Below are 25,173 nucleotides of genomic sequence, written 5' to 3' on the forward strand. Positions count from 1 at the left end.
GTGCTATTTTCCTTGAAAAAGTTGTACTATTTTCCGAGGTCAGTGCAACAGATTGAGTGAGAAAATAATTTCATGTAAGAAAAGTGATGTCTAATTTAATTATTTTCTCACTCAATTATAGTTTATAATTTCATGTATTCCCCCCCCTTGTAATGAGTATATGCAAAAATAAGTTAAATTGTTTGATTTGTCATTTTAAATTATCTAACCTGCACATTAATTCACTTTAAGAATGATTTAAGGCTCCAGATGGAAGCCCAACGTATATGCCTGTCTCTGGTCTATTCAACTCATGTGGATCAGGTTCGCGAATATATGGAAAATGAAAAAGATAAAGCTCTTTGCAATCTTAAACAGGAGCTTATTTCTGCTCAAGAGGAAAAGATCAAGGAACTTCAGAAAATACACCAGCTAGAGCTACAGAATATAAAAACACAAGAAACAGGTAAATGGTTTCTAACAAAATTCTAAGTAAGTAAGTATCACTTAGAGCCCGCCACTTCTTTTGTGATTCTGTTCTTGACTTAGACCCCATGGAGGAACATGACTGGGTGTTCTCAGTTCTAGACTCATTTGTTCATACAATCATAGGCTGTTCATGTAAGTGCTTGAGAAGTCTAAAAATCACTGAATTATTTTCCCCAAGAAATCAACAGTCCTGTGGAAAAGCAATATAAAATAAACTCTTAGAAAACAATAGGAAATCTTCTATAATAGAAGAATGAACAGAAAGAATGGAGGCAAAGAGGAGAAAAGTCTAGTGCTTCCTGGAAGAGTGAGGCAGTAGGCAGGAGGAGGGAGGTTGGAATTTTAGGAAAGGATCTTAAGTCTTAACTTTAGAGATGTGAGAGACGACATCCATTTTGGAGAATTGAGAGTTCAAGGTGTGTGCAAAAGTAGTGACGGATAAAGATTGTCGGAAGCTTGATCAGAAAAGATTTCACATACCCTGACCGAAACATGTTTACTCTTTATGCTGTTGGTTTTAAGAGCTAATGCAGGATTTTAAATAGAGTAACATAGTAAGATTTTTAAGATGACATCACTGGAGCAAATTAAGGGAGATGATAAGTGATGGATTCAATGGACGTGAGTTTGAGTAAACTCCAGGAGTTGGTGATGGTCAGGGAAGCCTGGTGTGCTGCAGTCCATGGGGTCACAAAAGAGTTGGACACGACTGAGCGACTGAACTGAACTGAACTGATAACGTGATGGAAAGACCAGTTAAGCAGCTTTGGCAGTTACTCTGTTAACGTTCAGATGTTGAGCTAAAATGGCATTGGGCATTGTAGAAGGAAGAAAAGTTTAAGCGTTAAAGAGGTGGGTTGTAGTCTGCAGTTAGTATTAGCAGTAAGGGGGAGGAATTGAGAATGATCCCTGCGTGTCTAGTTTGAGTAATTGGATTGAGGGTGACTGTAGTCATGAGGAGGATGAGGAGTAGATTTGTGAGGAAAATAGTGTATTTAGCTTGGAATATTGAGTTAAAAATACTTGATGACTTTGAAAAAGCGATACCTAGTATGCAATTGAAAATAAAGGCTGAAACCTAAGGGGGAAGTTTAAGTTCAAGATAAAGATCTGTAAGTCAAGAGATCATTTGAGGCCAGGGACAAGAATGAGACACCTTGGAAGACTAGAGTGAGCAAAAAGACTAAGATGGCACTGTGTCGGCAGCAGTATTTAAGGAACCATAAGTGGAAAACTGGTCGTGGTTAACCTTTATCTTTAGTAATTATCCAGTTATTCAATTAATTAGACTTTCTCTGTTCAGGGTATCTTTAGGCCTCCATTCTTGACAGATCTACCTTTATGAATGAGATGGTTCATAGGTTTGGAATTGTTCTTTTGAACAGTAGAGTTTAAAGTGTGGCTTAAATAAGAATATAATCCTTTTTCACTTCAGGAAAAAGGAGTTCTTTGGGTTTGAATGGAGTAAGATTTTAAGCATATGTTGTTTGTATTGGTATCCTCTTCAGATAGAATCTGTAGTTTTTCACACTACAAATTAATTAGTGGGTCATTAATGGGTGATGAAGTTAGTTCAGTGAGTAATGACCAGTTTTTTTTGTTGTTGTTGTTTGTTTTTTTAATAATAGAGTAGAACAGAAAACATTGGAGTGCATAGGATGTATAAAAAATAAATACTTGTGAACTTTTTGTTTCAGTTTTATATGGGTGAATATATGTAGGGTTATGCTGTGTGATACAGTTCTTGTATTGGATTGTAATACAAAAAATTACAAATCAGTGCTTTGTACCATTTTTGTGGTATATAAATTGAAAATCCTACAAATTATCTTATACAGTTAATGCTGAGCAGTACAAAATAACATTGAAAGAAATAAAGAACTTAGAACTAATCTTATTCCCAGGAATCTTCCAGTTGATGTAAGTTTAATATGAAAATAGTTTCTAAGCATGTAAATTGAACATTTTTAATGCGCTATCTATTCTGTTAGGTGAAATGAAGCCTTTGCAACTGCTTATTGGAAAACTTCACAAGGCAGTATCTGAAGAATGTTCTCATTTTACACAGGTAAGATATTAGTTAAAAAGTACTTTTAGACGAGTAATGCTAAATTTTAAGTTATTACTATTTTGATTTAGCAGAATCATCTGAATTACTTTTCCCTACAATCTTGCTTCAGAACTGTATTTGGAAAATATTCCTGAGTTTTTAAGTTTAAAATAAGTATTTAAATGTTCTCCTGATAATCAGTTTGAAATAAAAGAAACTTAGGTAAATTATCTCAGTAGTAGATTCTACAGAAGATTTGCCTAATTTTAAAAAACAGACCAGTAGAGCCTTAAGCAGGTCTGTTTCCTACTCCTGCCCACTTTGGTGGTTGAATGAATTTGATGACTTAGCTGGGGGTCTTGCACATGACTAGTGAGACAGTATTTCACACTGTAGATTGCCAAATCTGAAAACTGATTATACCAGCTATAATCATATTTGTGAAGATCAGGTGAAACAGCACTTCTGTACCCCTGCTGGGAGTGTGCCACCTTGAGGAGCAGATGGTCAAGGTATATTGTCGAGCTTATGTATGACACAGTCCAGCATTTACTTCTCCTTAGGTTCACATGCGTGCACAGCCAGATATGTTCCTTGCAAGAGTGTCTTTGTTATGTCAGTAAATCTCAAAATAAAAATGTATGAAAACATGCATGTTAGATAATCACCTCTGGGCAGAGAGGCGAATGAAATAGATAAGCAGTACTTAATGCAGAACTCTTCAAGGCTGTATTTAATGTTCAACTTTTAAAAAATATGGATATAATATGACAGAATATTAGTATTTGCTATAGCTGGGTAATAGATGAACTGTTTTCTGCATATTTGAAATATTTCAAGATTTAACATACACACCTAGACTTGTCACAGGTTTCCATCTCAGCCAGTGTATTTATAATTTGAAGGGGTGGGGAGGGTGATGTTAGTTGGGAGGGTAAAGCTGCCTTACTGGTTCTAATTACCTGTGGAATAGTTTGGAAACAGTATTCAAAAAAACAAAAAAAGTCAGGAAAATCCACACCAAGGGCCTCCACTCTGCTGACAGGTTCAGGCATTGCGCTTTCATATCCATTGTTGATGGTCTGTAAATGTAAAGCGGGCCCAAGTCATCATGTGTGTGTTAGCTACTCAGTCGTGTCTGACTCTCTGTGACCCCATGGGCTTTTGCCACCAGGCTCCTCTGTCCATGGAATTCTCCAGGCAAGAATAATGGAGTGGGCTGCCATTTCCTTCTCCAAAGTCATAGTAGTTCATTTATAAGCTGACTTTATATATTTTTTTCTTCTAGTAATGTCTTTACCTGACCCCTAATCTCAACTTGAAACATAAATCAGCTTGTTGTAATGGAGAGGTCCCTTGCAGTTCATCATGAATCTGATTTTGTCCCTAATCATTGATGTTACTATGGACTAGTTATTTCATCTTTCTGAGTCTTTTGCTTTATTTGTAAATTGGCTGATCATTCAGGTTTCTACCAACCTGAATCAATTTATGATAAATTCTACCTTAGAAACTATGTTGGAAATTTAATAAAGTCAATTAATAGTATAGTTTCACTTTTAGGCAGATCTCACGAAATAACAACAGTAAACAAAATGGTTAGGTCTAGAAGTTGTTGACTTATTTCCAGTTGCATGAGGTGGAAAGGTGAAACTTACTAGAAACTTCCTTAGGCGTGTCAGATGATTGTGTGGTATGTGTTGTTTATAAGTGATGATAGAATTGTCCATTGCTCAGGAGAAAAACCAGAATAATATGTCAAATATTTTTTATTTTCTTCTGTGTATAAACCATGAATAGTATTCTCTTGTGTTAAAGTCTGTGAACGTGATCTCCTACTTTATATAGTTTCTGTAGAATTTATACACTACTTTCTAGTCATCGTTGTTGAACTTCTGTCCTCATCTTTTCACCTTTTCTCATGGGTAGTTGACATTACAGAGGGAATATCTGTATAGGATGTATACTAGAAAGTGGTAAAGTACGAGATACATTCATTATTACAAAGAAATAAAAATATTATAGTTTAGACATATATATTTAATATATATTATAGATAATGAAGACTGTCACATTTTCCTGATGTGAGAAGAATTCGTGTCTTGCATGTAGAGAGAGAAGGATTTAGACTTGTTTGTTCTTTGGCAGATTGATTTGATACACGGAAATGTTTTCTTACTGATTTTTCCTGTGACATTTTTTGACTCTGTTTTACATATAGGAAATAATGTTTAATAATCTCTAGAGGTAGAAATCAAAACTTCATAATTTCATACAATACCTAATTTTATTGTCGACAGACTTTTTGCAATGTCCATGGTGAACATTACACTCCTGCTTTAAAATGTGAAGTAAATGGAGAAGAGAAAGAGACTGCTGGTGTGCACACTTCTGAAAATCAAGAACTGGGATTGCAAGATTACAGATGTGAAGTCCAAGGTAATAAAGACTTTACTGCATTGTTGAACAGAGTATTTAATTTTCTTACATGAATTGTTGATAAACTATTTCCATTAATTCCTGATTTAATCACTTAGCTGATTTGAGTTTATCTTAGCATCTTTTTTCAGGTTCATGAAATCTTGCCTTTAACGTACATGTTTAGTTTTACAATGCAGTAATCGTGATAAAAAGAAAACCAAAGCTGTCTGCAAATATTCTTGTCTCTTTATCCTCTGTTCCTCTATTTCCGTCTTTTCTTCACTGTAATTCTTAATTTTATACCATAGATCCAAACCTTTAAAAGTCATTGTATTTGTTGAATAAGTATATGTCAGGGGTTTATTTTTATAAAAAGAATAAGAAGACATTCAGTTATCTTTTTTAATAGGAATCCTATATTAGTTCCTTTTTCCAATTTGCAACCTCAGTTAACTTTTTGGTGTTCAAATGGTATGGACCCAACAGAAGCAGAAGATATTAAGAAGAGGTGGCAAGAATACACAGAAGAACTGTACAAAAAAGATCTTCACGACCCAGATAATCACGATGGTGTGATCACTCACCTAGAGCCAGACATCCTGGAATGCCAAGTCAGTGGGCCTTAGGAAGCATCACTACAAACAAAGCTAGTGGAGGTGATGGAATTTTGGTTGAGCTATTTCAAATCCTAAAAGATGATGCTGTTAAAGTGCTACACTCAATATGTCAGCAAATTTGGAAAACTCAGCAGTGGCCACAGGACTGGAAGAGAGGTCAGTTTTCATTCCAATCCCAAAGAAAGGCAATGCCAAAGAATGTTCAAACTACGACACAATTGCACTCATCTCACACGCTAGCAAAGTAATGCTCAAAATTCTCCAAGCCAGGCTTCAACACTACGGAAACCTTGAACTTCCAGAAAAGGCAGAGGAACCAGAGGTCAAATTGCCAACACCATTAGATCATAGAAAAAGCAAGAGAGTTCCAGAAAAACATCTAATTCTGCTTCACTGACTACACCAAAGCCTTTGACTGTGTGGAACACAAAAAACTGTAGAAAATTCTGAAAGAGATGGGAATACCAGACCACCTGACCTGCCTCCTGAGAAATCTGTGTGCAGGTCAAGAAGCAGCAGTTAGAACTGGACATGGAACAACGGACTGGTTCCAAATTGGGAAAGGAGTACGTCAAGGCTGTATATTGTCACCCTGCTTATTTAACTTACATGCAGAGTACATCATGGGAAATGCCAGGCTGGATGAAGCACAAGCTAGAATCAAGATTGCCAGGAGAAATATCAATAACCTCAGATATACAGATGACACCACCCTTATGGCAAGAAACAAAAAAGATCTAAAGAGCCTCTTGATGACAGTGAAAGAGGAGAGTGAAAAAGCTGGCTCAAAACTCAACATTCAAAAAACTAAGATCATGCATCTGGTCCCATCACTTCGTGGCAAATAGATGGGGAAACAGTGGAAACAGTGACAGACTTTATTTTCTTGGGCTCCAAAATCACTGCAGATGGTGACTGCAGCCATGAAATTAAAAGACGCTTGCTCCTTGGAAGGAAAGTTATGACCAACCTAGACAGCATATTAAAAAGCATAGACATTACTTTGCCAACAAAGGTCCATCTAGTCAAAGCTATGGTTTTTCCAGTAGTCCTGTATGGATGTGAGAGTTGGACTATAAAGAAAGCTGAGCACTGAAGAATTGATGCTTTTGAACTGTGGTGTTGGAGAAGACTCTTGAGAGTGCCTTGGACTGCAAGGAGATTCAACCAGTCCATCCTAAAGGAAATCAGTCCTGAATATTCATTGGAAGGACTGATGTGAAGCTGAAGCTCCAATACTTTGGCCACCTAGTGTGAAGAACTGACTCATAGGAAAAGACCCTGATGCTGAGAAAGATTGAAGGCAGGAGCAGAAGGGGATGACAGAGGATGAGATGGTTGGGTGGCATCACTGACTCGATGGACATGAGTTTCAGCAAGTTCTAGAAGTTGGTGATGGACAGGGAAGCCTGGGGTGCTGCAGTCCATGGGGTTGCAAAGAGTTGGACACGACTGAGTGACTGAACTTAACTGATCCCTTCACAAGTGTTTCCTACCCTTGTTCATTGGTATGAATAATAAACAAGTGTGTAGAAATTAATGAATGCCAACAGAAGTTACTGTATTTTAATATAAAATTGTTAGTCTTTGTAGCATGCGTTCCACATTAATGAGATTTTCGTTACTAAATACATGAATTTTACTTCCAGCAGGCTATTTTTTTTTTTTTTGACTAATATCTATTTATTCAGAAACAAGTAGGTATGGAAGGCTCTTTCTACAGATACTCACAGGTTACATACAACCATTTTTAAACTTTATTTGCAATTCCAAACTCAGACCAATATTTCAAAGAAATGTTATAAATCATAGAATCTTAATGCTGATACAGAAGAGTTGGAGATGATACTGCTAAATCCCTTTATTTTACAAAAAGACAACACACACACAAAAAGGATAACACAGGCCCAAAGAGGTGAACTGTCATAGAAATAGTTACTGGACAATCTAGAACTTGAATATAGTTTTCAGGATTTAAAGATAAGAGCTATTCTAAACATGCCACTTACAACATTAAGATTAATAAATCAGGCCACAAAAGAAAAAAAAAAAAAGCTATTTAGCCTCACTGTATGGTTAAAACATCTAGCAATAAACAATCAGTAAGGAACAACAGCATTGTAGTAATCATAATTAGAATAACCCAGAAGTTATTATGGTGAAAAATTGGTTTTTAAAATAATATTTTTTAAAAGTTATGAATAGATGAATAATGCTTATTGAAAGAAGCAGACTTATACTATAAGTGAAATTATTATCATTGTTTATCATTTAGATTTTCAAGAAAATATGCAGACTCTTCGCAGCAAAGCAGCAGAAGCATACAGCAGACTCTTGGTACTTCAATCACGATTAAGTAAAGTATGGAAAATATATAATAATGTTTGCATTTCTTGTATTACCTGCTATTTTGTAAGTTACTTTATCAACCGAAAATTTCTAAAATGAATAAACATGGAAAGAAAATTAGGGGAGAGTGACGTATATTTATAGTATCAGTGAGCTGAAGAAGTTCTGCAGTTTGAATACTCTTTACCCCTTTAGAGAGCTTCTGAAATCAAGATAAAAGTTAAAATATATATAAAATGTCAAATTGTAAACTTTGTTAAACAGTTGCATTTAATTTGAAGTATTTTTTAAAGCAGTGAGTCTCTTTTAAACTGTAGCAATAGTTGTTTAGAACATAGATAATTAGTTTCACATCATGTTACATATATTTAGAAATGTGTGCATAAAAAGCTATGTAAGAGAGTATAGACGCATCATATAATTTATTAGCTATTTCAGAAAAATGACATACATCAGCAAATATTAAGTATTGTTATCCTCATGTTGTATGAGAAAAGTACCAGAAAAAACTCTGTTTGCTTATTTGGGTACTTTTTGATGTCATTGTATTAAGATATTTGGGCAGATTTGAGAGATTTAACTAATTGAAAGTTATATTGCTGATGAGGGATACTCTGGCTAAAATTCTTTCTTTTTCCTCTTTCTCTTCCCCTCCTCTTTTTCCCCTCTTTCTCCCTTCCCCCTTTCTTTCTCTTTCTGTGCACAACCTTATTCAGTCTTTTCTAAAACATGCAAACCTATTTCAGTATCTTACAGATAACTTTGTAGGAGGACAGGTAGATAGGTTAAAAACCCTTCTTTAATTCTGCCTTTCTCTACCATTGCTACTTTCTTTTTCCTCCCATTCATAGCTAGAATATTTAACCCTATTCAGAATCATCGTACAACTTTCATACCAGTACCCTTCGTAGTCTAGATTTCTTGTTTTCCTGCTGCCCTTCCCTACCTCTTGAGACCCTTTTTCTCCACTCACCCTTGGGTTTCTGAGCACTGCTGACAGAGTGAGATGGTGATATGGCTTGGTGACGCTGCATAGTCGTGGGCTCTGACCATAGCTGACAATTCTTTCATGTGGTCATTCATTCTGTCATAGGCTCCTCAGTGGATGTTCCCTAACTTTATAACTTCCCTAGTTATAAAGTCACACTTTCCATTTCTACTCCCCTTTTTTTCCTTCGCAGATAGCCTTATTTCCCATTTTTCTGTATTAACCTTAACAGTTATAAGCGATCTCACCTTGCTACCTGTAGATCAATAGGCATTTCTTTAAACGTGGAAATACCCTAATTTCTTTTTCTCTGTCTCAGAAGAAGTTGTCCCTTTTCATAACCAAGGTTATCTTATTTTCTGTGCTTTTGTAAACGTCCCCTTCCCCCTCTTCTAAGACTGGTAGCCTGTTTCTTCTGTCCCTTCTGTATTTATTTTCAGGTTCTTTGTCTGTTTTCCTTGTTCTGTCCTTCATTTGCCTTGCATATGCCTCTTGTCTCCACCGTTCAGAACGCAACCAATTTTCCCTGAACCCGATACCTCCTGTGTGTTCTCCTTCCTTCATTGCCTTGTTATTTGAAGGAAAGAAGAGACTGCAGTCGGTTTCCCACCTCTTGCTGTCTCTTCTACCCACCTGTAAACAAGCTCCCAGCTCATGCTTCACTGAACTTTCTTTGGCAGAAGTTACCAGTGAATTCTTAATCATCTAATGTCCTTTCTGCTTTCTCACCTTCCTTCCTTGTTGTCTTTCTTCCTTTTAAAAATGTGTTGCTTTTCCTGGTGACAGGACATGGTTGAAACTATTAAATAGTGTAGGAGGACTTGCAGTAAACAAGTAACTACACTGATGCTTGTCATTTTGCCTCTTTCCTTTGAAGACAGTGAGTGGGGAACGGTTTCTTTTGATGAGTCACAGATGCCCCTTCCCTGGTGCTGGAGTGTGGGAGCCTGCTCTGGAACACAGACACCCACACTCGGCTCCTTAGTTCTCCCCAGACACTTCTTTCAGTTTCTTTTTAGAAAAACTTTTACGCACCACCAGACTTCTGCCTGACTGGGTCAGCTGAAAAGGCTGTGCTGTGATTAGTTAAGGGTTGATATATTTGTTTTCTGATGTCTGCCTGTCATTGATCTCTCTCTGAGCCTGGTGTCTCTCTAGGGTTCTGCTAGGCAAGTTAACTGCTCCTCCACCTGCGGCTCCCTTCCAGCGTGCTGTAGGCTGCTGTGGCCCCTTCCTTCCTTGCTGAATCGCTATTCTGCCACCCTTTTCTGTTGAAATCTGCTGGTCTCTTTTTTTTTTTTTTGGTTTATTATGGATTTATCTTGTACAGATTCATTGTCATTTTAATTGAGTCATGGGGAAAGAGGAGAGGTGTATGTCGGAGATCATAACATAAATGCCTATGTGAGCTCAGCTCATAAAATAAATGAAGAAGGCCAAGTGAAAGCTGGGAAAGTGAAACCTGGAGAAAACATACTTCATTTAAAGGGGACAGAGGCTGCTCAGCTTCACGTGCTGTCACATGTGGGAGTGGGGCCTGGTGTTCGTTCCTTCAGGTCATCGACTTTATGATCGAATCTTATGTAAAGTCTTTTTGCCTTTTTAAATATTGGGAAGGATTAAACATTTAAAAAAAATACAAGAAAAACTGTTTGGTACCCGAAAGAATACTTCTGTAGCCAGTAATGAAAGTCAGATCTCTACGTTACCTCCTTAGGTATAAACAGATGCTCAATGTATCTTCCACTAAGTGAATAAGTAAGTAATTGTTAGTCGCTCAGTCGTGTGGGACTCTTTGCAACCCCATGGACTGCAGCTCAGCAGGCTCCTCTGTCCATGAGATTTCCCAGGCAAGGATACTGGAGTGGGTTGCCATTTCCTTCTCCAGGGGATCTTCCCAACCCAGGGATCGAACCCAGGTCTCCTGCACTGCAGGCAGATTCTTTACCAACTGAGCTACAAGGGAAGCCCAATTTCTTAATTCTACTTTTTTTTTTTGTAGTATTAGCTCTTCTCTTAGAATATTTTTTTTCCCTTAATTTATGTCACTTTAGTTCTGTGGCTTTTAAAGCCTTCATTGTGGGTTTTGCCCACCCACCTACAGTCACCAAGAATCTCTACTTGATCCACTAATTATGGTGTATGGAGTTGTGGCGACATGTGACATGTCCACTAGGCTAACCCCCACTAAACCCTTCAAAGTCAGGAAGTCTTCTCTTGATTTTCATTTCCTCTTAGCACAGTGCTTTGTTTAGCACATGGTAAAAGGTTTACTGTATGTTTGCTGAATGAATTGATAGTATTGAAAGGTAGAGCTGAAAAGTAAAGTATTTACCTGATGGGCTTTATTTCTTCTGGCAAGATTCTTGGTTGAAATGTACATGGGATTAGGAGTCAGGTAGAGGACTTGATAAAGTAGTACCAACTGAAATGGCCTTCTTGGGAAATACATTTTATCCCGGTGCTCACCTCCATCTACACAATTCTTTGTTCACCTAGTGTAGCAAATCCAAACTCGCACCTTGCTTTTAGGGTGCTCTTTCATCTTCATCTGTCTTCTTTATCTGGCATACACAATTTCCCCTATCCTTCAGGACCGTTGTCTTCACCACTTCTAGCAGGCCACCCTTTCACGAATGCTCCTACTCTGCCTTCCTTGGAACCTTTCCTAATCATTGACCAAAATGATGGAGGCCCAAACCAAATTTCACTTCCTCCATCAGACCCATACCAGTCTGTCTTCTATTATCACCCTTTAGTCACATGTTATAGTTTAATGCATTGTTAATTATTTAATTTTGCTTCCCCAATTGTGAAATTCTGTGAGGACAAATGTACCATGTATATGTGTGTGTGCATTTTCCCCCACTGATTTTATATTCTTACCTCCCTTGTCAGAGTGCTCGCCACATAGTAGACTGAGTATTAAATATTTGAAGAATGACTTAAGTAATACACACACACATCTGACATATTGCTGCCTAGTTTTAATAGTTAAGGAAAGAAGCTGAGGTTTATCTGTTTTTGTTGTTTTCCTTGCTTTTGTATAAAGAGTAGCACACATTTGTCAGCTACCTGATTGTATGTAGGTTACATTCAGAGATTAATAGCAGATATGTGATCAAGTATTCATAATATAAAATTTACTCTGTATGAATTGAAATTTCAAAGATTAAGTCATGTTTTAAATATTGCTGTGAACGTTATACCAAAATTCTGTGTGGCTCCTGTTTTTATAGTTAGATCAAATTCCTCCTGTATATGAAAGAACATTATATTTACTAATATAATTTCAGTCCTGTGAAGGGAATGCAATGTGAGTCACTGTGTCAGAGTGTGGAATAACTTGGAAGGGAAAATACCTGTATCAGAATGGTACAGTTCTGGGTGATTTGGGGAAGAAAAAAAAACTTTTTAAAGATAAAGGTGCTTTGTATAGTTTCTACAATCCTGAGTCATATATCTGTGTCACTGCTTTTCTTCTGTTATTTTTCATAGATTAAGAGACAGCAGGCACGTGATAGGAAACTTGAATTTGCAGAAGCGAACCTGCCAGAAAAGCAAACAGACTTTTTATCAACTCATCCTCAGATGACCAATTTGCAAGACATTGGTAAATTTGGACTATATACCATAATGTGGTTTTCGTATCAAATGTTCAGTAATTTGACTTTTTACTTTAAAATCTGAGACAACTTAGTTCCTTTGGCATTTCACGATAACCCTCTTTGGTCTCAGTTTTCTCATCTTTCAAATGAGAGGCTTGGACTGTCTGTGTCTTCCTACATCTTACATTTCCTGATTCTAAATTGTTTTCTATTTAAAGACATAAAATTGGTAGGTGTAGTGGTATTGCTGCCATGAAGATAGAAAAAATGATCTTGATTTACATGATTCATGTTTTCTTATCATAAGTCTACATGAGTTTAGACTGATACCCAAGTTATACTATTAAAAAACATTATCTTTCAAAGAAGAATGAATATTCTCCTACTTCAAAAAAGTGATTTTGGTATTTCATTGAGAAATTTCTATTGAAATGTGTATTTTCTTCTATTCATGTAACTTAGATGTTAGTCATAAAAGCAAGTTACCTCCACTGCAAGATAATGAAAAAACGAAACAACTTGAAGGACAGGTTCAAGAATTAGAAAACCTCGTATCCTCTTTGCAGCAGCAATTGAAAGAAACTGAAGAAAATTATGAGGCAGAGATTCATTCTTTGCAGGAAAGGCTTCAAGCTGTTAATGAGTCCACAATTCAGCCAAGGTATCCGTCAACTTATAATTTCATTCAGTAGTATTTGTAGTTTAGTAGCAGTCATAATATGGTTGTTTTAAGAAAAAAATGTAACTTAAACAATTTTGCTTGAAAGAGATGAGCTGTAGCATTATCAAGAAATAAGGACAGGAGGTAATTCTTCATCTCTGAAATGTGTGAAGTAAAGGTTAGTGTAAACCACATATATTTTATAACAGGATTATTAATTACAGCTTTATTTTCTAAAGAGGCTCTTTGTTATGAATAGGCTAAGTTAAACCAGGCGGTGTGCACATGTTTGTTTTTTATTGTATGCTTAGTCTTTGCTACTTTGATATAGGCAGTACACAAAGGATATAAGATACGATCACGCCAGTCATAGCTGGACTTTCTCCACCTGGTTGTCTAATACTTGGATTTACCACGTCCAGAATACCCACTCTGAATCTTTCCCTCAAAATCTGCTCCTTCTGCAGCCATCTGACTCCATCTCTGGTGACTCCCCTTTCAAACCACACTTCCAGTCTGGCAAGAAATCCTGTTATCTCTATTTGCAAGACAAATCTAAACTGTACCACTTCTCACCAGGCCCCTAATCCCTGCCATCATCATGTCTCACTTGGACTACTGCTTTTATCCTAACTCTTCTCTAGAGTCTGTTCTCTACACAGTTCCAGAGCTTTGCTTTTAAAATTTAAGACAAGTCATGTTATTCCAGGGCTCTTCTGTCCTTAATGTGCCTTACCAGATCCTTACTTACTGGGTTCTGTTTCTCTCTGAATCTATCTCCTGCTGCCCTGCTTATGACTTACTGCTAGAATGCCACATAATCTCCTCGAGATTCTCAAGCTGTTGGGATGCTCCTGCTTTGAGAATTTCTCTTCTCATTGCTGTTCCTTCTACCTGGGTTGATCTTTCTCTAGGTTATTTGCATGCCCAACACTCACCTCTTCGGGTCTTTACTCAGGTGTCATGTTCTCATGAGGCCTGTCCTCATTACCCGATTTAAATTAAAATCATCCCTTAAAACTCTACACATGAGTTTCCTGTTTCGTTTTTCTGTATTAATGTTATGTTATATATATTTTGTTGTTGTTCAGTCGCTGAGTTGTGTCCAACTCTTTGCGGCCCCATGGACTGTAGTCCATCAGGCTTCTCTGTCCATGGGACTTCCCAGGCAAGAACACTGGAGTGGGTTGCCATTTCCTTCTCTAGGGGATCTTCCCAACCCAGGGATCAAACCCACATCTCTTGCTTGGCAGGCAGATGCTTTACCACTGAGCCACCTGGGAAGTGTGTTTTATATATATGTAACTATAAAGATAAGGGTATATATATGTATTTATATGTATATGTATAGATAGAAGGGAAGGTTTATTTATTTGTTTATATTATCTGTCCCCTGTGTTGGACTTCAAGCTTTGTTAAGGGAATTTTTGTCTATGTAATTTCCTATATCCCAAATCCTATAATAATTCCCTACGAATAGTTGGTGCTCAGTAAATATTTGTTAAAATGATTGAACAACTTAGAATTTAGTCGGGAAATGTGTTGTAGTATTTTACTAGCTCTATAAAGTCCTCAGAGTTTTAACCTAACTTTGACTGGCTCTGCTGCTCTAGGACTGATACCTCCATAGGTACTTGTTACTGAAACCTGAAGAGAGTTTTTGTGTTTTATTGTGTGTGTGTGTTGAAGACAAACCACTGAGTGTCCTCACTTCGTTGGAAGCACTCTGTTTCTGCTGCTTTTATTCAGTGTCTGTATATAGGCTTTGGAATTATTTATCCCACATTGGCACAGCCTTACAAAGCTTCCCTTTTATTTGAGGTCATTGGTTCCCAGACTTTACGATGCATTAAACATTGGAGGTTTTTGAAATGTAATACTATTTTTCAACTACGGAAAATTGCAAATTACTGGATTTTACATTTGAAGCATGAGTAGATTCAGTAGCTTTGACATAGATTCTGGTCATTTGTATTTATACAAGATGATTCTGATACAGGCAGTTCATAGATTGACATTTGGAAACTATTACTTTAGATTTTTTTATATGAAAGAAAATAAGTGGATAACAGGAACTCATAACCTTTTAACGTATTTCAAGTAGCCTTCCTTTAATTAGTGATGTTTTCTCTCTGAAGCATGAAGAAAAGGAAAATCTCTGGAAGAGCAGATCTACTTTGCTCTTCCTACACTTGGGCTTTTGCCAACTTGTTGTGCTTTTCAGAGTTTCTGAAATAATCAATCAAAATGTATTAACAGTACCTTTCAACCAAAACCATTAGTTTTCTCTTAGATCCCAGCAATGAGGTTTATTGACTGCCATATTCTCTCCTATGAATATGTAATTAAAGTTATTTCTTGTGAAATATCACTACATATTTGGAAACAGCTGTGGCACTTTTTGAATAAAGAGTATTTTGTTCTTCTAATATAGATTTGAGATAATTTAAGAAAAACTAATTGTCATTCATTTAACAAGTATTTGGTAATGTTATCCATGAAACCTCTTGGGGCAATAGTATGGAGTTGGAACAGCTATGGGCTTTAGAGTCAGACAAACCTGTATTTGACTCCCAGTTGGACCCTTGAGCCGCCATTTGATCTTAGACAGATACTTAAACATATCTAAGTAATACGTGCTGTGCTCAGTCCTGTCTAACCCTTTGTGACCCCATGGACTGCAGCCCACCAGGCTCTTCTGTCCATGGGATTCTCCAAGAAGAATATTGGAATGGTTGCCATTTCCTTCTGCAGGGGATCTTCCCGACCCAGGGACTGAACTCACATCTTCTGCATTGGCAGGTGGATTCTTTACCTCTGAGCCACCTCTTTGAAACCCATGTCTAAGTAATACTGAGGATAAAAACTACCTTAGGACCATGAGGATTAAAAGAAACTGTGACTGGAAAGTCAGTCAGTTCAGTCGCTCAGTCGTGTCCAGCTCTTTGCAACCCCATGGACTGCAGCACGCCAGACTTCTCTGTCCATCACCAACTGCCAGAGCTTGCTGAAACTCATGTCCATCAAGTAGGTGATGTCATCCAACCATCTCGTCCTCTGTCGTCCCCTTCTCCTCCTGCCTTGAATCTTTCTCAGCATCAGGGTCTTTTCCTATGAGTCAGTTCTTCACATTAGGTGGCCAAAGTATTGGAGCTTCAGCTTCACATCAGTCCTTCCAATGAACACCCAGGACTGATCTCCTTTAGGAGTAACTGGTTTGATCTCCTTGCAGTCCAAGGGACTCTCAAGAGTCTTCTCCAACACCACAGTTCAAAAGCATCAATTCTTCTGTGCTCAGCTTTCTTTATAGTCCAGTTCTCACATCCATACATGACTTCTGGAAAATCCATAGCTTTCACTAGACGTACCTTTATTGGCAGAGTAATGTCTCTGCTTTTTAATATGCTGTCTAGGTTGGTCATAGCTTTTCTTCCAAGGAGCAGGTATCTTTTAATTTCATGACTGCAGTGATTTTGGAGCCCCAAAATATAAAATCTCTCACTGTTGCATAGTTCCCCATTTATCTGCCATGAAGTGATGGGACCAGATGCCATGATCTTAGTTTTCTGAATTGTGAGTTGTAAGCCAAGTTTTTCACTCTCTTCTTTCACCTTCATCAAGAGGCTCTTTAGTTCCTCTTCACTTTCTGCCACAAGGGTGGTGTCATCTGCATATCCGAGGTTATTGCTGTTTCTCCCGGCAGTCTTGATTCCAACTTGTGCTTCATCCAGCCTGGCATTTCACATGATGTACTCTGCATGTAAGTTAAATAAGCAGGGTAACAATACGCAGCCTTGAGGAACTCCTTTCCCAATTTGGAACCAGGCCATTGTTCCATGTCCAGTTTTAACTGTTGCTTCTTGGCCTGCATACAGGTTTCTCAGGAGGCAGGTAAGATGGTCTGGTATTCCCATCTCCTGAAGAATTTTCCACCATTTGTTGTGATCTACAGAGTCAAAGTCTTTGGCGTAATCAATAAAGCAGAATTAGATGTTTTTCTGGAATTCTCTTGCTTTTTCTGTGATCCATTGGATGTTGTCTGTTGGATCTCTGGTTCTTCTGCCTTTTCTAAATCCAACTTGAACATCTGGAAGTTCTCGGTTCACGTAGTGTTGAAGCCTGGCTTGGAGAATTTTGAGCATTACTTTGCTAGCGTGTGAGATGAGTGCAATTGTGCAGTAGTTTGAACATTCTTTGGCATTGCCTTTCTTTGGGATTGGAATGAAAACTGCCTTTTCCAGTCCTGTGACTGGAAAGAGACTTGGCTAAATGTTGTGGAGAAAACTTGAGATATATGTAAAGTGACCCTTTACCTCAAGGGTCTTCCTTGATAGCTCAGATAGTAAAGAATCCCCCAGCGGTGCAGAAACCCCAGTTTGATTCCTGGGTCGGGAAGATCTCCTGGAGAAGGGATAGGTTACCCACTCTAGCATTCTTGGGCTTCCCTCGTGGTTCAGCTCGTAAAGAATCCGCCTGCAATGTGGAAAACCTGGGATCGATCCCTGGGTTGGAAAGATCCCCTGGAGAAGGGAACGGCTACCCACTCCAGTATTCTAACCTGGAGAATTCCATGAGTTGTATAGTCCCTGGGGTCAGAAAGAGTCAGACAGGACTGAGCAACTGATACTTCACTTCACTCACCTCAGGGGACTTCAGTCCAATCATTGAAATGATATTTATTCATAGAACAATAATTTCTAAAGTGATGGGGAATATAACATGATGATACAGCCAAAGTGCTGGAATGTAAAGCCATGAGTCTGTGGCATTTTTCAGTGCCCATTGCTGCACATTTCTTTTTTTTTTTTTTGCACATTTCTGTAATGACGCTTTTTGCAGTGGCTCCAGGAGAAATGGAAATAAAGGGAATACTGTGAGATGTTGGGATGGAAGGAATCTTGGGAGCAAAACAGAGGAAAGATGACCTGTATTGTAGCTCGAGAATATGGAGGCTTATGATGTGTTAATATAAGTAAAGAAATCATGCAGGTGGAAGGTTAGGACCTTAATTATAAGATGGAAACAATGAATTTGATTTTAGGTAGTCTGTGTTTTTGAATTTGGGATAAACATTTTCAAAGGCTATAAAGCCACAGAATTAAGTCACTGTGGACTCGGCAGCATTTTTTTTTCTTTTTTTAATTTGGGTCTCTATAGCTGGATAAATAATGTGGGGGATCTTTCATGGGCTGTGAAAATGAGACATGAAGCAAAGGATCAGAACAGTGTATGCAAGAAGATATGAAGAAACAGATGAAATGATAAAAAAAAGATAAACGAACCAGGAAAGGGCAGAGAATAAAGACAAGAAAAATGACTTTTTATGATAATTTAACATGACTATAGAAGATATATCGGGAGTTCACAACAGAAGAAACTTTCGTGGCCAGCAGCACAAAGAATGCTACTTCTTCGTACATTCCCATTTGAAAGGATGTATAATCTCAAAAACAACGACATACATCTTCTAAGAAAGTTTTAAAATCATTGAGAGTCTCTGTTGAAGTTTTGAGAAAATACTTAAATGGTATGATTATGGAATTAAATTAATGTAACATTTTCAAATTGGCATTACTTTAAATTTTAAAAATTAAAATTACAAGATTTTATCATGTAGAAATATCTATAGATGTATGCAGAGATAACATTTGTGAGATCTGTATTGTAGCATTATTTGTAGTAGTGAACATCTGGAAGTGACCCAATACAATACAGAATAAAGACATGAATACCAAAAGGTACATGAATACATGAAAAACAAATTTCAGAAGTAGTTATGAATAAAATTACGAACGTTTCCCATTGTCACTATACCCCTATTCCTCTAGAGGTAGTCATTGTTACTTTGGATGTGTATTCTTCCAGACTTTTTTCACTCTGCATTTGTGTGTAAATTTTTAATAAAAATGAGGTTTTATAAACTTGCTTACTCAATAATAGCATAGGTAACTATTAAAAAATATCTCTACTTATAAACAGCTCCATGCCATACATTTGTAGTAGACTTTATAAAATGGCATAAAATTCAGGGATAATCTGTTAAATATTCACGTAATTCTGCTGCCTTACTTTTAAGTGAAAAAATTAGTAAAAAATAATGAGTTATGTTACAATACCCCACTGCCCCAATACATTTTATGCATGCTATAAATTTACTTATAGTAAAATTCACACACAACACTAATCCTTTCATCCTCTTTTATTTATATTTAGCTTCTCCATTGATTCAGTGATAATTACTGAGTCTGATGTACAGAAAACAACATACCCAACAAGTTGTCTAGAACAGAACTTTGATGGCGGTACAGAGGTATTTTTAAACTGTTATGTACACTAATTGTATTTTTGTTACTATCATTTTAATGTCTGTGATTTAATAATTATCCAATAAATAGTTGCTGGAGTTAAGTATAGTAAAAATGAGAATAAAGATCCAGAGGAATATATAAAGTGAAGAAATTTGATATACTGGAATGGGTTGCTGTTGCCTCCTCCAGAGGATCTTCCCCACCCAGGGATTGAACCCGAGCCTCTGCATTGGCAGGCTGGTTTTTACCATTAGTGCCACTTTGTAAGCCTGATGTGCTTTCACAGCTTAGGAAAAACACAGAAAAGTTAAAATTGAGAGGTTTTATTTCCCCCTAAATATATTATGGTTTAAAATTGTCTTGTTTTATATAACATGGGCTGTATAGTGAGTTAATTTCAGTGCCCTGAACTTTACAAGAAATTAGTTTCAAAAAAAGAGAAACAGCTTTTCTTCCTACCATGAGAAGTTGAACTAGACTATCTCTAGAGTTTTCTTTAGGAATTCTCAAAATTCAATACGCCTAGGGCTAGGACATTGGATAAGGCTTTTTTCAGCACAGGCCATACAGGATAGAAAAGTCCCTCATCTTTTCCAGTATATCTCATCTAGCCAAACCACCTTTTGCCTCTTCTCAACACTGTGTATATTCCCAACTTGTGGCCACTTTTCCCAAACATAACTGTAAAACCCTGGGCTTCATTCAGTAAATTTTTAGTTCTTAAGTAGTATCTTTTCTTCCCCCACTCTAGAACTGTACATTAGTAATTGTTAGCGTGCTTCTCAGTTTGCATTTTAGTTAACTTCACAATAGTAAGTACAGTTAATTTAGTAGAATTATATAGTAGAATTTATTCACTAGAACTATTGCTTTTAATTGAGCAACAATTTATTTACTTATTAAAGCTTTTAAGAAACTTTCTAAAGAAATCTTTTGAGAAAAGTTTAAAAATAAGTGTATAATTAGTACAAATCAATGTCATATTTGCTTTTTAATTTAGTACTCTGGTGAATTTGGAGTGAAAAGGGAAACAAGCGTGGTTAAGTTGCTGGAGAAACAGTACCAGGAACGGTTAGAAGAAGAAGTGGCTAAGGTAAGTACAGTGTATTTGAAAGATAATACTGTTGTCTGTGTTCCCTTTGAGCCTTCAAAAAATACTGATTTTATTGACGATAAAGCACTGGTTTTTGTTGTAAATTTTACACTTAGCTCTTTTAAGTTGTCAGATACTGTAACTATCCACCGTTGCCTTAGAATGGAATGTTCTGTGAATTTTTCTATGAGGAAAGCATTCTTCTCTTGATGTAGAATAGCAGTTAGAAACTTGTCAGAGTTATAAATTTGTTACCTTGTAAGTAGTACCATAGGAAGGAGTTTGGCCTTCCTGAAAGGTGGAGGATGTGATAGGACATGAGAAAGAATATGCTTGGTCTTTTATATTAATACATTAGTTTTGCCTGCCTCCTCCCAGAGAAGTAGTACATGTGTGCGTGCTCAGTCGCTCAGGGGCGTCTGACTCTTTGCGACCCCATGGACTGCTAGTCTCCTGGCAGTCTCCTCTGTCCATGGAATTTTCCAGGCAGGAATAGTGAAATGGGTTGCCATTGCCTCCTCCAGGAGATCTCCCAACCCAGGGATCAAACTCACATCTCTGTGTCTCCTCTATTACCAGGCATATTCTTTACCACTGAGCCATCTGGAAAGTCTGTTTCCTGAAATATGGGGATTATTTAGGGATTGATAGAAGCTTGTACCCAACTTCATTCCTTCATCCTTCTCCTGAGGGAAAAAGGCTGCTCTAGTCCACAGGAAAGAGAGCCTTGGGCTTGCAAATCTTGGTGGAGGGAATTTTCACCTGCAGGCAGAATGTATGACTGAAGATAATCACTCTCCTGCTTACCACAAAGTAATGGATTCTGGAAAACCTTGGCTCAGAAACGCATTTGGACCCCAGAAAGGAGGTCAAGTGTGGTCTCCTGTAAGTGTGGGGTTCTTCCTCTGAGAGCCCAAGGGGAGCTGCGACTGTGTCTTTCCTGAGCTTGACCTGGGGGATGCATGGAGTCCAGGGGGCCACGAGGCTTCCTCCAGGTGCCTCTTCAGGGGGCTTGCAGCCTTCTTGCTTCTGCACCACTGACCTAGGAGGTAGAAACTGTCACCTTCCCCTGCTTAGGGAACCGCTGAACTTAGGGTGCTGGATCTGAGTGCAGAGTAACCAACAAATAAAAAGACAGGTGACTGTGATGTTTATGACTAGAGATGCTTTTAGCTGCCGTGCCCAGAACTGTTCTCGTAAACTCCTGAGTAACACGTGTACTACCTCCTATGCCATTATGATTGCATTTCTTTGTCTCTGAATTCTCTTTTAAAATGCATGTTCATAATTGGGTTCTTATTTTGGAATAGTTGGATTCTGAGTTTGTCTTGCTTGTTTTTTATAGTATTTGAACTGTTCTGGTATAACAGTCCTACTGGAGTATATGCATTTTAGTGGAAGAGGAAGGGTAGAATTTATAGGAAATGTATAAAAAATTAGATTAAACGTAAATTAGACGAGGCGGTCAATACGCAAGGAAGTATTGGGTCATAAGGACCTACGCACTTCCATATTTGAATCGAATGACTTTGTTCAAAGTGAGCAGTGAGGCACCAGGACTCCTCTGGCAGACCAGTGGTTAAGACTTCTCCTTCCAGTGCAGGGGGTGGGGGGGCGGGTTCAGGTTCAATCCCTGGTCAGGGAGCTTGTGTCTCATAAGCCTTGTGGCCAAACAGACAAACAACAGTGTAACAGATTCAATAAAGACTTTTAAAATGGCCCATGTCAAAAAAACCTTTAAAATAAAAGTGAAACACCATCACTTTTTTTTTTCCATCTATTTTTATTAGTTGGAGGCTAATTACTTGACAATATTGTAGTGGTTTTTGCCATACATTGACATGGATCAGCCATGGATTTACATGTGTTCCCCATCCCGATCCCCCCTCCCGCCTCCCTCCCCATCCGATCCCTCTGGGTCTTCCCAGTGCACCAGCCCTGAGCACTTGTCTCATGCATCCAACCTGGGCTGGTGATCTCTTTCACCCTTGATAGTATACTTGTTTCAATGCTGTTCTCTCAGAACATCCCACCCTCGCCTTCGCCCACAGAGTCCCAAAGTCTGTTCTGAGCATCTGTGTCTCTTTTTCTGTTTTGCATATAGGGTTATCGTTACCATCTTTTAAAATTCCATATATATGCGTTAGTATACTGTATTGGTCTTTATCTTTCTGGCTTACTTCACTCTGTATAATGGGCTCCAGTTTCATCCATCTCATTAGAACTGATTCAAATGAATTCTTTTTAATGGCTGAGTAATATTCCATTGTGTATATGTACCATAGCTCCTTATCCATTCTTCTGCTGATGGGCATCTAGGTTGCTTCCATGTCCTGGCTATTATAAACAGTGCTGCGATGAACATTGGGCACCATCACTTTTATACAGCTCTCACTATCTAGTTCTTTTAGAGAGTTGCAGGGCTTTCTCTTTTACTTATCTCTTACATAAACTTCTCAAGTGAAATGTTTGTAGCAGGGCGTCCTAGTATAGTAGTTAAGAATATGAGGCTTGGGATAGGATTAGATTTGCAGTCTTAGGAAAATTACTTAACTATTCAGTCTCAGTTCCCCCTATGCAAAAGAGGAGAATAATAGAAGTAATAGTAATTCTTGTGAAGATTCAATGAACTAATACATAAAAGGCTCCTATTTTGATTTATATTGTTCAGTTGCTCAAAAGTGCCTGACTCTGCTATCCCGTGGACTAGCACACCAAGCTTCCCCGTCCTTCACCATCTCCTGGAGTTTGCTTAAACTCATGTGATGCCATCCAACCATCTCATCCTTTGTTGTCCCCTTTTCCTCCTATCTTCAGTCTTTCCCAGCATCAGGGTCTTTTCCCGTGAGTCAGCTCTTCGCATCATGTGGCCAAAGTATTGGAGCTTCACCCTCAGCATCAATCCTTCCAATGACTATTCAGGATTGATTTCCTTTAGGGTTGACTGGTTTGATATCCTTGCAGTCCAACAGACTCTCAAGAGTCTTCTGCAATTCCAACAGTTCAAAAGCATCTATTCTTTGGTGCCCAGCCTTCTTTATGGTCCAACTGTCACATCCATACATGACCACTGGAAAAACCATAGCTTCAACTATATGGACCTTTGTTGGCAAGTAATGTCTCTGCTTTTTAATATGCTGTCTTGGTTTGTCATAGTTTTTCTTCCAAGGAGTAAGCGTCTTTTAATTTCATGGCTGCAGTCACCATCTGCAGTGATTTTGGAGCCCAAGAAAATAAAGTCTGTCACTGTTTTCATTGTTTCCCCATCTATTGGCCATGAAGTGATGGGACTGGATGCCATAAGACACTTAGAAGATAATAAAGACTCATAAATGACATCTTTTAAAGTAGCCTTACTACTGTGTTAATGGTGATGATATAAATATGTTTTGTGAAGCATCATTCATCAAACATATAGCAGATCGCTAGAGTACAGGTCAGTGAAGACCATTCCAGAGGCAGCCAAGGTATTGAGCTGGCCAAAAAGTTTATTCAGTTTTTCCATAGCATCTTACAGAAAAACCCAAATGAACTTTTTGGGCAACCCAATACTGTGATCCAAGAGACAACACTTGATGGCCCAGATTGATCCTAGAATAGTATATGAAAAGTGAAAGTTGCTCAGTGGTGTCCTATACTTTGGGACTCAATGAACTGTAGCCTGCCAGGCTCCTCTGTCTGTGGAATTCTCCTGGCAGGAATACTGGAGTGGGTAACCATTCTCTTCTCCAGGGGATCTTCCTGACCTAGGGAGCAAACCCATGTCTTTAGCATTGCTGGCAGATTCTTTACTATCTGAGCCACCAGCGAAGCCCCAGAATAGGACAGATTGTTTATATTAGTCACCAGAACAGATGGGGTTATGCGCGATCCTTTAAGAAGTTAGAAAAATATTGAGAAACGTTGTTTTAAAAGCACAGAGTATATAGAAGAAACCAGCAGAGTTAGTGATTGCTAACATGGATAACATTAGATTGAACCTGTGATTTGCATATGTACTATTTTTTTTTTTCTTTTCAGTGGGTTTTGTCATACATTGATATGAATCAGCCATAGATTTACACGTATTCCCCATCCCGATCCCCCCTCCCACCTCCCTCCCCATCCGATTCCTCTGGTTCTTCCCAGTGCACCAGGCCCGAGCACTTGTCTCATGCATCCCACCTGGGCTGGTGATCTGTTTCACCATAGATAGTATACATGCTGTTCTTTCGAAACATCCCACCCTCACATTCTCCCACAGAGTTCAAAAGTCTGTTCTGTATTTCTGTGTCTCTTTTTCTGTTTTTGCATATAGGGTTATCGTTACCATCTTTCTAAATTCCATATATATGTGTTAGTTATGCCTGTAATGTTCTTTATCTTCTGGCTTACTTCACTCTGTATAATGGGCTCCAGTTTCATCCATCTCATTAGAACTGATTCAAATGAATTCTTTTTAATGGCTGAGTAATATTCCATGGTGTATATGTACCACAGCTTCCTTATCCATTCGTCTGCTGATGGGCATCTAGGTTGCTTCATGTCCTGGCTATTATAAACAGTGCTGCGTGGAACATTGGGGTTGCACGTGTCTTTTCAGATTCTGGTTTCTTCGTGTGTTATTTGCC

At 38.1% G+C, this 25,173-nt stretch overlaps 1 protein-coding gene across 8 annotated transcripts in view; it reads left to right on the forward strand.

The window, feature by feature from the left end:
* AKAP9 (A-kinase anchoring protein 9) overlaps positions 1-25,173 on the forward strand; it is a 162,655-nt gene that overhangs the window by 58,872 nt on the left and 78,610 nt on the right. For all 8 annotated transcript variants that reach the window (XM_043462561.1, XM_043462563.1, XM_043462564.1 and 5 more), the window contains 8 exons: positions 232-445; positions 2,460-2,536; positions 4,819-4,957; positions 7,832-7,917; positions 12,392-12,506; positions 12,964-13,162; positions 19,376-19,472; positions 20,471-20,563. In XM_043462561.1, coding sequence (XP_043318496.1) covers positions 232-445; positions 2,460-2,536; positions 4,819-4,957; positions 7,832-7,917; positions 12,392-12,506; positions 12,964-13,162; positions 19,376-19,472; positions 20,471-20,563 — 1,020 coding nt within the window. The remainder of the gene's footprint in view (positions 1-231; positions 446-2,459; positions 2,537-4,818; positions 4,958-7,831; positions 7,918-12,391; positions 12,507-12,963; positions 13,163-19,375; positions 19,473-20,470; positions 20,564-25,173) is intronic.

The sequence above is a fragment of the Cervus canadensis genome, chromosome 3 (assembly GCF_019320065.1).
Source record: "Cervus canadensis isolate Bull #8, Minnesota chromosome 3, ASM1932006v1, whole genome shotgun sequence".
In the NCBI taxonomy this organism is placed as follows: Eukaryota; Metazoa; Chordata; class Mammalia; order Artiodactyla; family Cervidae; genus Cervus; species Cervus canadensis.